This window comes from Suillus plorans (assembly GCF_016647745.1).
Source record: "Suillus plorans strain S12 chromosome Unknown HD556scaffold_150, whole genome shotgun sequence".
Classification (NCBI taxonomy): domain Eukaryota; kingdom Fungi; phylum Basidiomycota; class Agaricomycetes; order Boletales; family Suillaceae; genus Suillus; species Suillus plorans.
Genome location: NW_024537534.1, coordinates 3483 through 15191, shown reverse-complemented (window position 1 = coordinate 15191; position 11709 = coordinate 3483). Strand labels below are relative to the sequence as shown.

General features: G+C 40.6%; 2 protein-coding genes across 2 annotated transcripts; one reads left to right on the top strand and one right to left on the bottom strand.

The window, feature by feature from the left end:
• Positions 1–298: 298 nt before the first annotated feature.
• Positions 299–1090, top strand: HD556DRAFT_1315107 (uncharacterized protein; the record flags this gene model as incomplete). Its single annotated transcript, XM_041301080.1, has 1 exon — positions 299–1090. The coding sequence occupies one exon, from the start codon at positions 299–301 to the stop codon at positions 1088–1090; it is 792 nt and encodes a 263-aa protein (XP_041151887.1).
• Positions 1091–7148: 6058 nt separating this feature from the next.
• On the bottom strand, positions 7149–7482 carry HD556DRAFT_1451810 (uncharacterized protein; the record flags this gene model as incomplete). The annotated part of the gene is made up of 2 exons (XM_041308037.1): positions 7149–7199; positions 7255–7482. 2 exons carry the CDS (start codon positions 7480–7482, stop codon positions 7149–7151), a joined length of 279 nt encoding a protein of 92 aa, XP_041151886.1.
• Between the last annotated feature and the right edge of the window lie 4227 nt (positions 7483–11709).

The window sequence follows — 11709 nt, the reverse complement described above, 5'->3', positions numbered from 1 at the left end:
AACGACGATCCAAGTTTAAACAAAAGATCGACGATGATTGTACCATCATGGCAATAACCAATACCCTCTGATGAAGATTCCTGAACCTTGATAACCAACAAAGGATAAAGGAAAGAACGCACCTATCACGGAACTTCCCTCTGATAGCGGAAAACGAGGCATCGATAAGCCCTCACGATTGAACCTTGATAAGAGATAAAGAAACAAAAGATAAGCATGAATCAAACGGAGCTTGAATTGATCTGGAAGAAGATATAAACCTTGACTTCCCCGAACATCCTTTCCACGAACCTCCATCATGTCGACCTCTATTGAAGAAAACTCTCCCGTCATTGTAACACTGAAGGACTCCGACTACGGACGAATCCTCAGAACGATTGAGAATAGCGCGTTCAATGAAACGGCTATCTTAACACCTGCATATTCCCAAGCGATCGACGACATCCTTGGTGAACTAGATGCTAGACTTGCAGCAGGCACTTCCCTCACCGTCTGCATTATAAGAACCACGAAGCTACTGGAAGATGTAGCCAATCGTGTTGACCTTGATGAACAGACAAAGAAACTCGCCGTCATTCATCTACAGAAACGGATCCGCGGCCTCGCACTCCATCTACTCCCGCTTGACTTCCCCGACATCGCGAACCAAGCTGTTAAAACTGTAGAAACCAGAAAGGCCAAGGAAGAAGAAATCCGTCTGGTACGCCCGCCTAGAAAACGAAAGGCTACCACAGATTGTACCCGCATGACGCTATGCAAGCGCTGCGGAGGATACGGACATCATTGGAAGAAGTGTCCTGATTATGTTTGTTGCATCTGCGATGAACTTGGACCCAGCCATTTGTCCATACACTGCCCTGGACTCAACGGACGCATTGTCCTGCAAGAATTTACAGATGAAGAGAAGTTTTTTGAAGCTCTCTTAGATTGGGAGCACAACCACAAGGCGCTCGCGGACCTAGAACTTCGGCATCCCACTGAACTGTCCCTTAACCTTGAAACTCCCTTAGCACCATCCGCCTCCACGTCCACGAAACCGGCGTTGCCGTCCTTGACGATGGAAGACGTTGAAGATAATCAAAGTCGGTGACTTTGACGATAGTAGAGGGGTAATGTTACAATAACATTGCATGAGTCCCCTTGCCACCCTGCCCTCTGCCACCAGCACGGCTACAGACGATACCCAGGCCTCTCCTGCCTTGGGATAGAACACAAGATAGAACACTGGACCAATATAGAAGAGAACCCCGGGAGATGCCGGATTAGTAAGCGGTCTGGACCGCTATGACGACATAGGTCTAGAAGACCTATTCTTGTTATCAAGATAGAAGGCAAGCCTCATGCTGCCTCATGTACTGATAGAAGGATGCCTCGTGCTCCTTATCTTAGATAGAAGCCCGCCTCATGGCCGCTATCTCTGACTCGATAGATAAGCAGATTAGAACCCAGCTTCAAGCTGAGCTTAGATACGATAGAGTAGCCTTATATAAGGTAGACGATTAAAGTAGATGTTCCTTACTTTAATCTACTAGGTTTTCACCAGAACTTCCTCTGAAAGACAGTCCCAGTCCTTCAGTCTAAGCCGCACCTTAAGGAAAGCCGACGCTACCTTAAGTGGAACCCCCGAACCTCTCATTCGAGAGAAGACCACCGTCTTTCCAAATAGCGAGCCCGCTATCAGATTAGGCAATCCGCCTAGGGAAAGCTCGAACCATCCTAGTTCGTAACAGCACCTAGCAGGACTAGCAGGATGGGATGAGACATAGGTAGCATGAGTGTGTGTGATATCTGATTGGCCGATGTGAAACCTGATGTCTGATGTTTGATATTTTCAGGTTTGATGCATATTGAGTTGGATATGATAGAGAGTGACTCGGACAATGTTCGACAGTTGACATGGATCATAAAACAAGCCACTGCAAGGCTAGCAGTGGAACGTGGTTCCATACGCCTGCTTTGAATTTTTTTGGTTTCTCTTCCAGGAAAGTCATGATGCCGCCAGAAAATTGAGGCCTTCCAATTCATTTTAAGATTCATGTGGAAGTGCGAAGGTGTGATTTCATAGAATAAAAATGAAAATGTTATTGTTGGTAGGTTTCAAACCTGCACAGTTCAAGAGAAACAGATTTTGACTCTGGTGATAACTTGACTAAGACCAATGAAGATCAACATTTGAAATGCTGTCTATGAGCAGATATCCGAGACATGCTCTAATACAAAAAATGTGTCACTCAATAGGTTTCAAACCTGCAGACTTCAATGGAAATAGATTTTGAATCTATTTTAGCAATGACATGGCTAACATCAGTTGAGATGAGTTTTTGAGAAAATCATTCATGAGACAATATCAAGATGTGTTTGCATAGAAAATAAATGTCATTATTGGCAGGTTTCAAACCCGTGCAGTCCAAGAGAAACAGATTTTGACTCTGGTGATCACTTGATAATTTCATCTTAGTAGGTTTTGAACCCATGCAGACAGATTTAGATTCTGTCATATCAACTGCTTGGCTAAGACCAGTGAGATGCACTTCCAATAGACCTGTTCACAAGTGAATCCTAAAGGCAGTTCTTTCAATAGCATGGAGGATTCACATATTATTTGACTCAAGGGAGATGTTAGAAATTATCGTTAGAACTGACAAAATGCAGACAAATGCACATTGAGGATTCACTTCTGAATGGATTCATTAGGAGTGCATCTAACTGGTCTTAGCCAACAGTTGACACAACAGAATCCAAATCTGTCTGTGTGGGTTCAAAACCTGCTAAAGCTGAAATTAACAAGTGATCATCAGAGTCAAAATCTGTTTCTCTTGGACTGCGCAGGTTTGAAACCTGCCAGTGTTAACATTGTTATTTTACGAATTCACACCTCGACATTTCCTCATGAATGATGTATGTCTTTCTTCTTCTTTCTGTTAGAACACACCTTGACATTGACTCATGTGTACTTTTATGCCGTAGCTTGCACTCTCAAACATCTGCTTTATATGGTGTTTGTGGATGCACTTTTCTGTGTCCAAGAACATCTCTGGGCTCCATGTGACATGGCTCCACATCCTAAGCACAAATGCCTCAAATCATGCTTTGGGGTTGTATAGAGTCAGGAAAGTGATGTCAGCGGTGTGATTGTAGTGCTGACCAAAACTAAATATGCATCTGAACACAGTCCTTGGGCCAATCATAAACACAGACAGATTTCATCAAAGGTCTTGACTTTGTTGAAGAAGAAGAGCAGATTACACATCAAACTTTCAAGTTTGATCCTAATGACCTGGGGAATGAAGAAGAATACACATGTGTCAAGGTTGGGATTCAAGGCAAAGATTCAAAAGAACCATCTGGCCACCATTCACTTATGTATAAGGTTGAAGTGTACTGTATTCAAGACCTTTCATCATCATGTTGCTCTTCTCTCGCTTTTTGAAAATGTTGTATTGCACTCTGTACTCAATTCATCTGTTCAGCTGAGGGAAAACATTGCGAGTGACAGGGAATGGTACACTTGCCTTGCAGATTCACTCTTGAATGTTTTCTTTAAACATGCATCTAACTGGTGTTAGTCAAACAGTTGCTACAACAGAATCCAAATCTGTTTCAAATCTGTCTGTGTGGGTTCAAAACCTGCTAAAGATGAAATTGCTAGTGATTATCAGAGTCAAAATCTGTTTCTCTTGGACTGTGCAGGTTTGAAACCCGCCAATGATAAGATTCTTTTTTTTTTATGAAACCACACCTTGACATATGCTCATGGTCGGTTTGCTTACAAGCTCATCAGAGTTGTGTTTAGCCAAGTGGTCGTTTTTTGAACTTCAATGTCTGAGATGCTGTCTATTGGAAATAAGATCATAGCTTCATATTCCATGTTATAGGGTTGTACTTGCTGAACCATGCATGATTACATGGTTGGGCCTAAGTGTGATGTCAGAAATTGATTTACTTGCCTAGTGCGATGAGGTGGAATCTCATGGCTGAGCCAAAGGTGGTGATGTACAAATGCAAGGATCAGGCCTAGTTGGATGAGTTAGAATTTGATGTCTGGGCCTGATACTTACATTTGTACATCACCATCTTTAGCCTAGCCATGAAATTCCACTTAGGCTGATCCATATGATCCTTCCACTGTTAATTGTCACTCATGGGCCCAGTCATTAATATCAAGGCATCACAAACATCATAGGCTTAATGCCACTCCCTTCTGCATCTGTTGCATCCTAATCGTTTTAGTGAAACTAACCAAAGACCCTTGCCATTGCGCACTGATATACAGCTCATGTACTTTTGTATTAGCAGCGAATCATATACCCAGAACCCCGCTCCAAGAATGCCAGACAGTCTCAAACGTATCAGTCTCAAAATGGCTCATCCTTGTCGTAATATTTGTGCTCATTTTTTTTATCCAAAAACTCATCTTTGTTCACTTTCCCCTTCAAACTCAAACATCAGCCTTACAAGAATATGTCTTGAACATTTGCTCATAGACAGCATCTCAGACATTGAAGTTCATAAAATGACCACTTGGCTAAACACATATGTCGTCGGCCCATTGAAAAGCTTGATTAATATGTATAGCTGCGCGCCTCATGCACTATTACATGCATATCTCTGCAGCGGCTTGCCTCGAGTCTTATTACATTTTGGATAGCTTATCTCGCTACTACTTTTGCCTACACAGGTTCCAGACTTTCACGCTGTAGGATATAATCTGGCTCGCTAGCTACTCGCACTTCACTTCACTTCACTTCCCTTGCTACGAGTCATAGTTAGTAGAGTCACTTCGGATAGTCATACTTTGCGTGATCAATCTTTTGTTCATTCGGAACGATTGTTTGGCTTGACCACTGCCATTTCGCATCTCGCTATTTCTTAGTTCTTTCAATAGGCTTTGCTTAGTTGTACTTCAGTACTTCTGCAAGTCTTATACTTTGACATACTTTGACACACCCACCGTATTCTCTCTTGGAAACCTTGCTGTTTCATTGGAAGCTCTTTGGACACTTCATGCAACCTTGGACCTTTGTTTCTTGACTTTGGACCACCTTCGCTCGCATCAGACAAGTGCTTTGTTACTTCAGACACATCTTGGGAACTTTGAATGCACCTTGGGTGACTTTTCCTTCTTTCATCTTTGATCTTAACAAGATATCCCTTGCATTTTATATCAAGAGATAATTCTATAGGCAGTCTATTTGGGACAAACATCACACTTGCACATTGAGTTCTAAGTCAACAACATTTGTAGCGCCTACACAGAATCAACTCTTTACACCGACCATGAGCATATGTCAAGGTGTGGTTTCATAAAAAAAAAAGAATCTTATCATTGGCGGGTTTCAAACCTGCACAGTCCAAGAGAAACAGATTTTGACTCTGATAATCACTTGCAATTTCATCTTTAGCAGGTTTTGAACCCATGCAGACAGATTTGGATTCTGTCGTATCAACTGCTTGGCTAAGACCAGTTAGATGCACTCCAAATGTGCCCATTCAGAAGTGAATACTCAAGGTACATTTATCTGCATTTTGTCAGTTCTGATATTAATTTCCAACATCCTCCTCAAGTCCAATCATATGTGATCCTTCCATTGTTGGTTGTCACTCATGACCCAGTTGTAAAGAATGAGTTTATTGGAAGTGAATCTCACTGGTCTTAGCCAAGCAGTCGATACAACAGAATCTAAATCTGTCTGTGTGGGTTCAAAACCTGCTAAAGATCAAATTGTCAAGTGATCACCAGAGTCAAAATCTGTTTCTCTTGCAATGGGCAGGTTTGAAACCTGCCGACGATGAATTTTATTTTCCATAAAAACACACCTTGACAATAACATTTTTATTTTTATTGTATGAATAATGAAATCACACCTTCACATCTCCACACGAATGTATAGCAAGCAAACACTGATGATCTCAAGCTTGATTGACATTGCTGTTGGTGTCATGCATCCTTTTTTGCTAGGTGAATGCGAGTATTTTTGACACAGAGTTCAATATATGACCAAAATCTCGATGCAAACTCAGAAGGATAAGCATAAGAACAATTTAATTCTTTCTAAAGGTCTTGACTCTGTTGAAGAAGAAGAAGAAGAGTAGATTACACATCAAACTTGCAAGTTTCATCCTAATGACCTGAGGAATGAGGAAAAATACAAATATATCAAGGCTGAGATTGTGCCTTGAGGATTCACTTTTGAATGAGTTCATTGGAAGTGCATTCAACTAGTCTTAGCCAAGCAGTTAATACAACAGAATCTAAATCTGTGCGTGTGGGTTCAAAACCTGCTAAAGATTAAATTGTCAAGTGATCACCAGAGTCAAAATCTGTTTCTCTTAGACTGCGCAGGTTTGAAACCTGCCAATGATAAAATTCATTTTTTTTTCTATGAAAACACACCTTGAAATTTGCTCATGGTCGCTTTGCTTGCAAGCTGATCAAAGTTGTGTTTAGCCATGTGACTGTCATAAAAGAGTCATGCTCGTCCTTTGTCCATCCATTCCATGTCCATTCAGTTCATCAGTGCATATTTCTATTCTATTTCTGTGAATTCTGACAGTATTGCTGGTGCCATGTGCACACAATCCATGATGCTATGTCATGGACACTTATATTACATATTATCACGCACTCGCTTTGCTTCTCAGTTCGCTTTAGCGCTTAACATTACTTACATAGTTCATGTATGTTTTTCTCTCTTGACAAATTAACCACCATCATCTTGCTGTGACACTCAGAACCGCACTGGGCAGGAATGAGCCTATTTTGATATATGCATCAAGGAGTATAGAGCACTATCAGTTTCCCTATCCTTGTTCATCATTTGTCCAACAATCAACTTCTGTGCAAACCTGAACACGCACTTTCCTGCGCACTAGACAGTATGAGTTGACTATACTTGGAACTACTACTACATTACTTCCCTCATACTGTATACCTCTCCCTATAGGTTTACCTTTGAAGTAGTCCCTTGTGGTACACACTTTTTAGCCCCTATTAGGTCCCCATTCAACTCATCTAGAGTCGCTGTGCTCCAACCACCTGCATGCGCGCCTCACATCTGCTTAGCGCGCGCTAACGCATAGTGGCACTTCCACTTAACCGCACTCTGCACATCATCGCGCGCCTAACCAGGCTTGACTAAGCATCTGGTTCAGTCACTCGCAATGTATTCCCTCAGCTGAACAGATGAATTGAAAACAGACTGCAATACAACACTTTCAAAAGCGAGAGAAGAGCAGGTCTCAAATACAGTGCACCTCAACCTTACACATAAGCAAATAGTGGCCAGATGGCTCTTTTAAATCTTTGCCTTGAATCTCAGCCTTGACAGATGTGTATTCTTCCTCATTCCCCAGGTCATTAGGATCAAACTTGAAAGTTTGATGTGTAATCTGCTCTTCTTCTTCAACAAAGTCAAGACCTTTGGAGAGAATTAAATTGCTCTTGTACTCATCATTCCGAGTTTGCATCAAGACTTTGGTCATATATTGAACTTTGCATCAAGGATAAAAGAATCAACAGTGACCATGCTATCGAAAGAACTGACAAAATGCAGATGAACGTGCCTTGAGGATTCACGTCTGAATGAGTTTATTGGAAGTGCATCTCACTGGTCTTAGCCAAGCAGTCGATATGACAGAATCTAAATCTGTCTGCGTGGGTTCAAAACCTACCAAAGATCAAATTGTCAAGTGATCACCAGAGTCAAAATCTGTTTCTACTGGAATGTGCGGGTTTAAAACCTGCCAATGATAACATTTTTATTCCATGAAATCGCACCTTGACATTTCCTCATGATTGATATATGTTTGTTTTTTCCCTATCAGAACACACCTTGACATCGACCCATGTGTACTTTCCTGAGAGCTTCATATCACTGGTCTTAGCCAAGTAGATGTTGCAACAGAGTCAACATCATCTGTTTCTTTTAAACCATGCAGGTTCAAAACCTGCTTGCAAAATATTTTGCAGTGTATAGATATAGATTCTCAGAGATCCAAGTCCCAAGTGCAAGCACATAGGGACAGTTAGACATTTTGGAGTATTCATCAAAGTGATGTCATTCATGTCAAACTGTTTTATCTTTTTCAATGCAACCCAGGTGTGACTGCTCAGATGGACATATAATGTAGGGCGTGCACAGAAATGCAGTGCTTGGTATGGGACAGGATGTGATTTCATAAAATAAAAGTGTTATCATTGGCAGGTTTCAAACCTGCGCAGTCCAAGAGAAACAGATTTTGACTCTGATGATCACTTGCAATTTCATCTTTGACAGGTTTTGAACCTGTTGCAGACAGATTTGGATTCTGTCATATCAACTGCTTGGCTAAGACCAGTTAGATGCACTCTCATTGAATCCATTCAGAAGTGAATCCTCAAGGTACAAATAATTTATCCTGCATTTTGTCAGTTCTAACATTAATTTCTAACATCACCCTTGAGCTCAACCATATGCGATCCTTCCATTGTCAGTTGTCACTCGTGACCCGGTTGTTAATCCCAAGATGTCTTTTACAATAAAAGTAGAATAAATGGCAGTGGTCAAGCCTCAAGCAAACAATCATTCCAAATGAACAAGAAGGATCAATTGCACACAGTACAACCATGCAAAAGCGACTCTACTAACTATGACTCATAGCATGGGAAGTGAAGTGAAATGTGAGTCTGATCTCAGGTCCTCCCTCTTGTGCTATGGATCCTTCCTTTTCCTGCTCTGGAAGCAGATCCATCTAATGTTAAAGGCTAGGATCATGCTTTGGATCAGAGAGTGATGTTTTGAATCTGCTCAATCCAGGAGAATCAGATTTTGAATCCATTTTGGGAGTAACACAACCAAGACCAATGAAGATTAGTTTGTGAGAAATATATCTATGAGGGAATGTTGAGTTATGATTTCATAGAACAAAAATGTTCTTGATGGCAGGTTTGAAACCTGCGCAGTTCAAGAGAAACAGATTTTGAATCTGGCAACAACTTGACCAAGACCAATGAAAATTGATGTCTGAGATGCTGTGTATGAGCAAATATTCAAGACATGTTCTTATAGAAAAAATGTGACATCCCACAAGTTTCAAACTTGTTGCACTCCAATGGAAACAGATTTTATTCTGCGATAACAGCTGCTTGGCTAAACACAACTGTGATCAGCTTGCAAGCAAACCGACCATGAGCAGATTACAAGGTGTGCTTTCATAGAAAATGATTGTATCACTGGCAGGTTTCAAACCTGCGCAGTCTAAGAGAAACAGATTTTGACTCTGGTGATCACTTGGCAAATTCACCTTCAGCAGGTTTTGAACCCACATAGACAGATTTAGATTCTGCTGTATTAACCGCTTGGCTGAGACCAGTTAGATGCACTCCCAATAAATACATTCAGAAGCAAATCCTCAAGGCACATTTATCTGCATTTTGTCAGTTCTGTCAATAGCATGATCATCATTTATTTATTTTATCCTGCTCAAACCTGCCAATTGCAACATTTGCTTAGGCGCAGACATCAATTTCTAACATCCACCTTGGATTTAACTGTGCGATCTTTGTATTGTCAGTTTTCACTCATGAGCCCACCGTGATGGTCTGCCATCAGCACTTTTTCAAGGAAATTGTTAGGTAAACAGGTCTTGAAGTTAAGAGCCCCAGCAGAAGTCTGTGTCTTGTGCAATAAAAGCAGTATACAAGAATCAACGGTGACCATGCTATTGAAAGAACTGACAAAATGCAGATAAATGTGCCTTGAGGACTCACTTCTGAATGGGTTCATGATCACCAGAGTTAAAATCTGTTTCTCTTGGACCATGCAGGTTTCAAACCTGCCAATGATAAAATCCATTTTCTATGAAAACACACCTTGACATATGCTCATGGTTGGTTTGCTTTAAAGCCGCTGAGACTAGTGTTTAGCCAAGTGGTTGTCATAACAGAATCAAAATCTGTTTCTATTGGAGTGCAACAGGTTCGAAACCAGTGAAACATCACTTTTTTTTCTATAAAAAAATGCCTTGAATATTGAATGATAGACAGTATCTCAGACACTTATCTTCATCAGTCTTAGCTGAGTCGTCGCCAGAGTCAAAATCTGTTTCTCTTTGAACTATGCAGGTTTGAAACCTGCTAATGATAATATTTTTATCCTATGAAATCACACCTTGACATAGAGTTTTCTCAAAAACTCATCTTAAATGGTCTTAGTCATGTTATTGCCATAACAGATTCAAAATCTGAGAAATGCATCATTTGACTGATTGCAAACATGTAGGCTTTGATTGAAACATATTTTGAATCTATTGTGGCAATGATGTGGAAAAGAGCATTTATGATGGGTTTTGAAGAAACTATTCACGAGGAAATATCAGGGTTTAATTTCATAGAATAAAAATATCATCATCGGCAGGTTTCAAATCTGCAAAGTTCAAGAGACACAGATTTTAACTCTGGCGACAACTTGACTAAGACCAATGAAGATCAATGTCTGAGATACCGTCTATGAGCCAACATTCAAGGCATGTTCTCATAGAAAAAATGTGACATTCAACAGGTTTTAAACCTGTTGCATTCCAATAGAAACAGATTTTGATTCTGTTGCAACAACCACTTGGCTAAAGACAACTTTGATCATCTTGCAAGCGAACCGACCATGAGCATATTTCAAGGTGTGTTTTTATAGAAAACAAATGTTGCAACTGGCAGGTTTCAAACCTGCACGGTCCAAGAGAAACAGATTTTAACTCTGGCAATCACTTGATAATTTCATCTTTGGCGGGTTTTGAACCCACGCAGACAGATTTAGATTCTGTCATATTAACTGCTTGGCTAAGAACAGTTAGATGCACCTCCAATGGACCCAAGCACAAGTGAATCCTCAAGGCATATTTATCTGCATTTTGTCAGTTCTTTCAATAATATGGTCACCGCGATTGATTCTTTTATTCTACTCTTATCGCAAAAGACATCAGACTTCTCCTGGGCCAATGATGTTTGTGATGTCTTGGGATTAGCAACTGGGTCATGAGTGACAACTGACAATGGAAGGATCGCATATGGTTGAGCTCAAGGGTGATGTTAGAAATTAATGTTAGAACTGACAAAATGCAGGATAAATCATTTGTACCTTGAGGGTTTACTTCTGAATGGATTCAATGAGAGTGCATCTAACTGGTCTTAGCCAAGCAGTTGATATGACAGAATCCAAATCTGTCTGCAACAGGTTCAAAACCTGTCAAAGATGAAATTGCAAGTGATCATCAGAGTCAAAATCTGTTTCTCTTGGACTGCGCAGGTTTGAAACCTGCCAATGATGACATTTTTATTTTATGAAATCACACCCTGTCCCATACCAAGCACTGCATTTCTGTGCACGCCCTACATTACATGTCCATCTGTTGTCCAATCCAATACTGCTGGTATATTTTCATCATTTTATTTATATGTCATGCTGAAGGATACTCCCAGCTACAGACCACAATGTATAGATGCAACAGAAGCATTCTCGCTACATTCTGCTGCAAAACTAGTACAAAGCAGTCACACCTGGGTTGCATTGAAAAAGACAAAACTGACACGAATAACATCACTTTCATGAATACTCCAAAATGTCTAACTGTCCCTATTTGCTTGCTGCAACATTCGACAGGTTTCAAACCTGTTGCACTCCAATAGAAACAGATTTTTATTCTGTCAGGACGACCACTTGGCTAAACACAACTCTG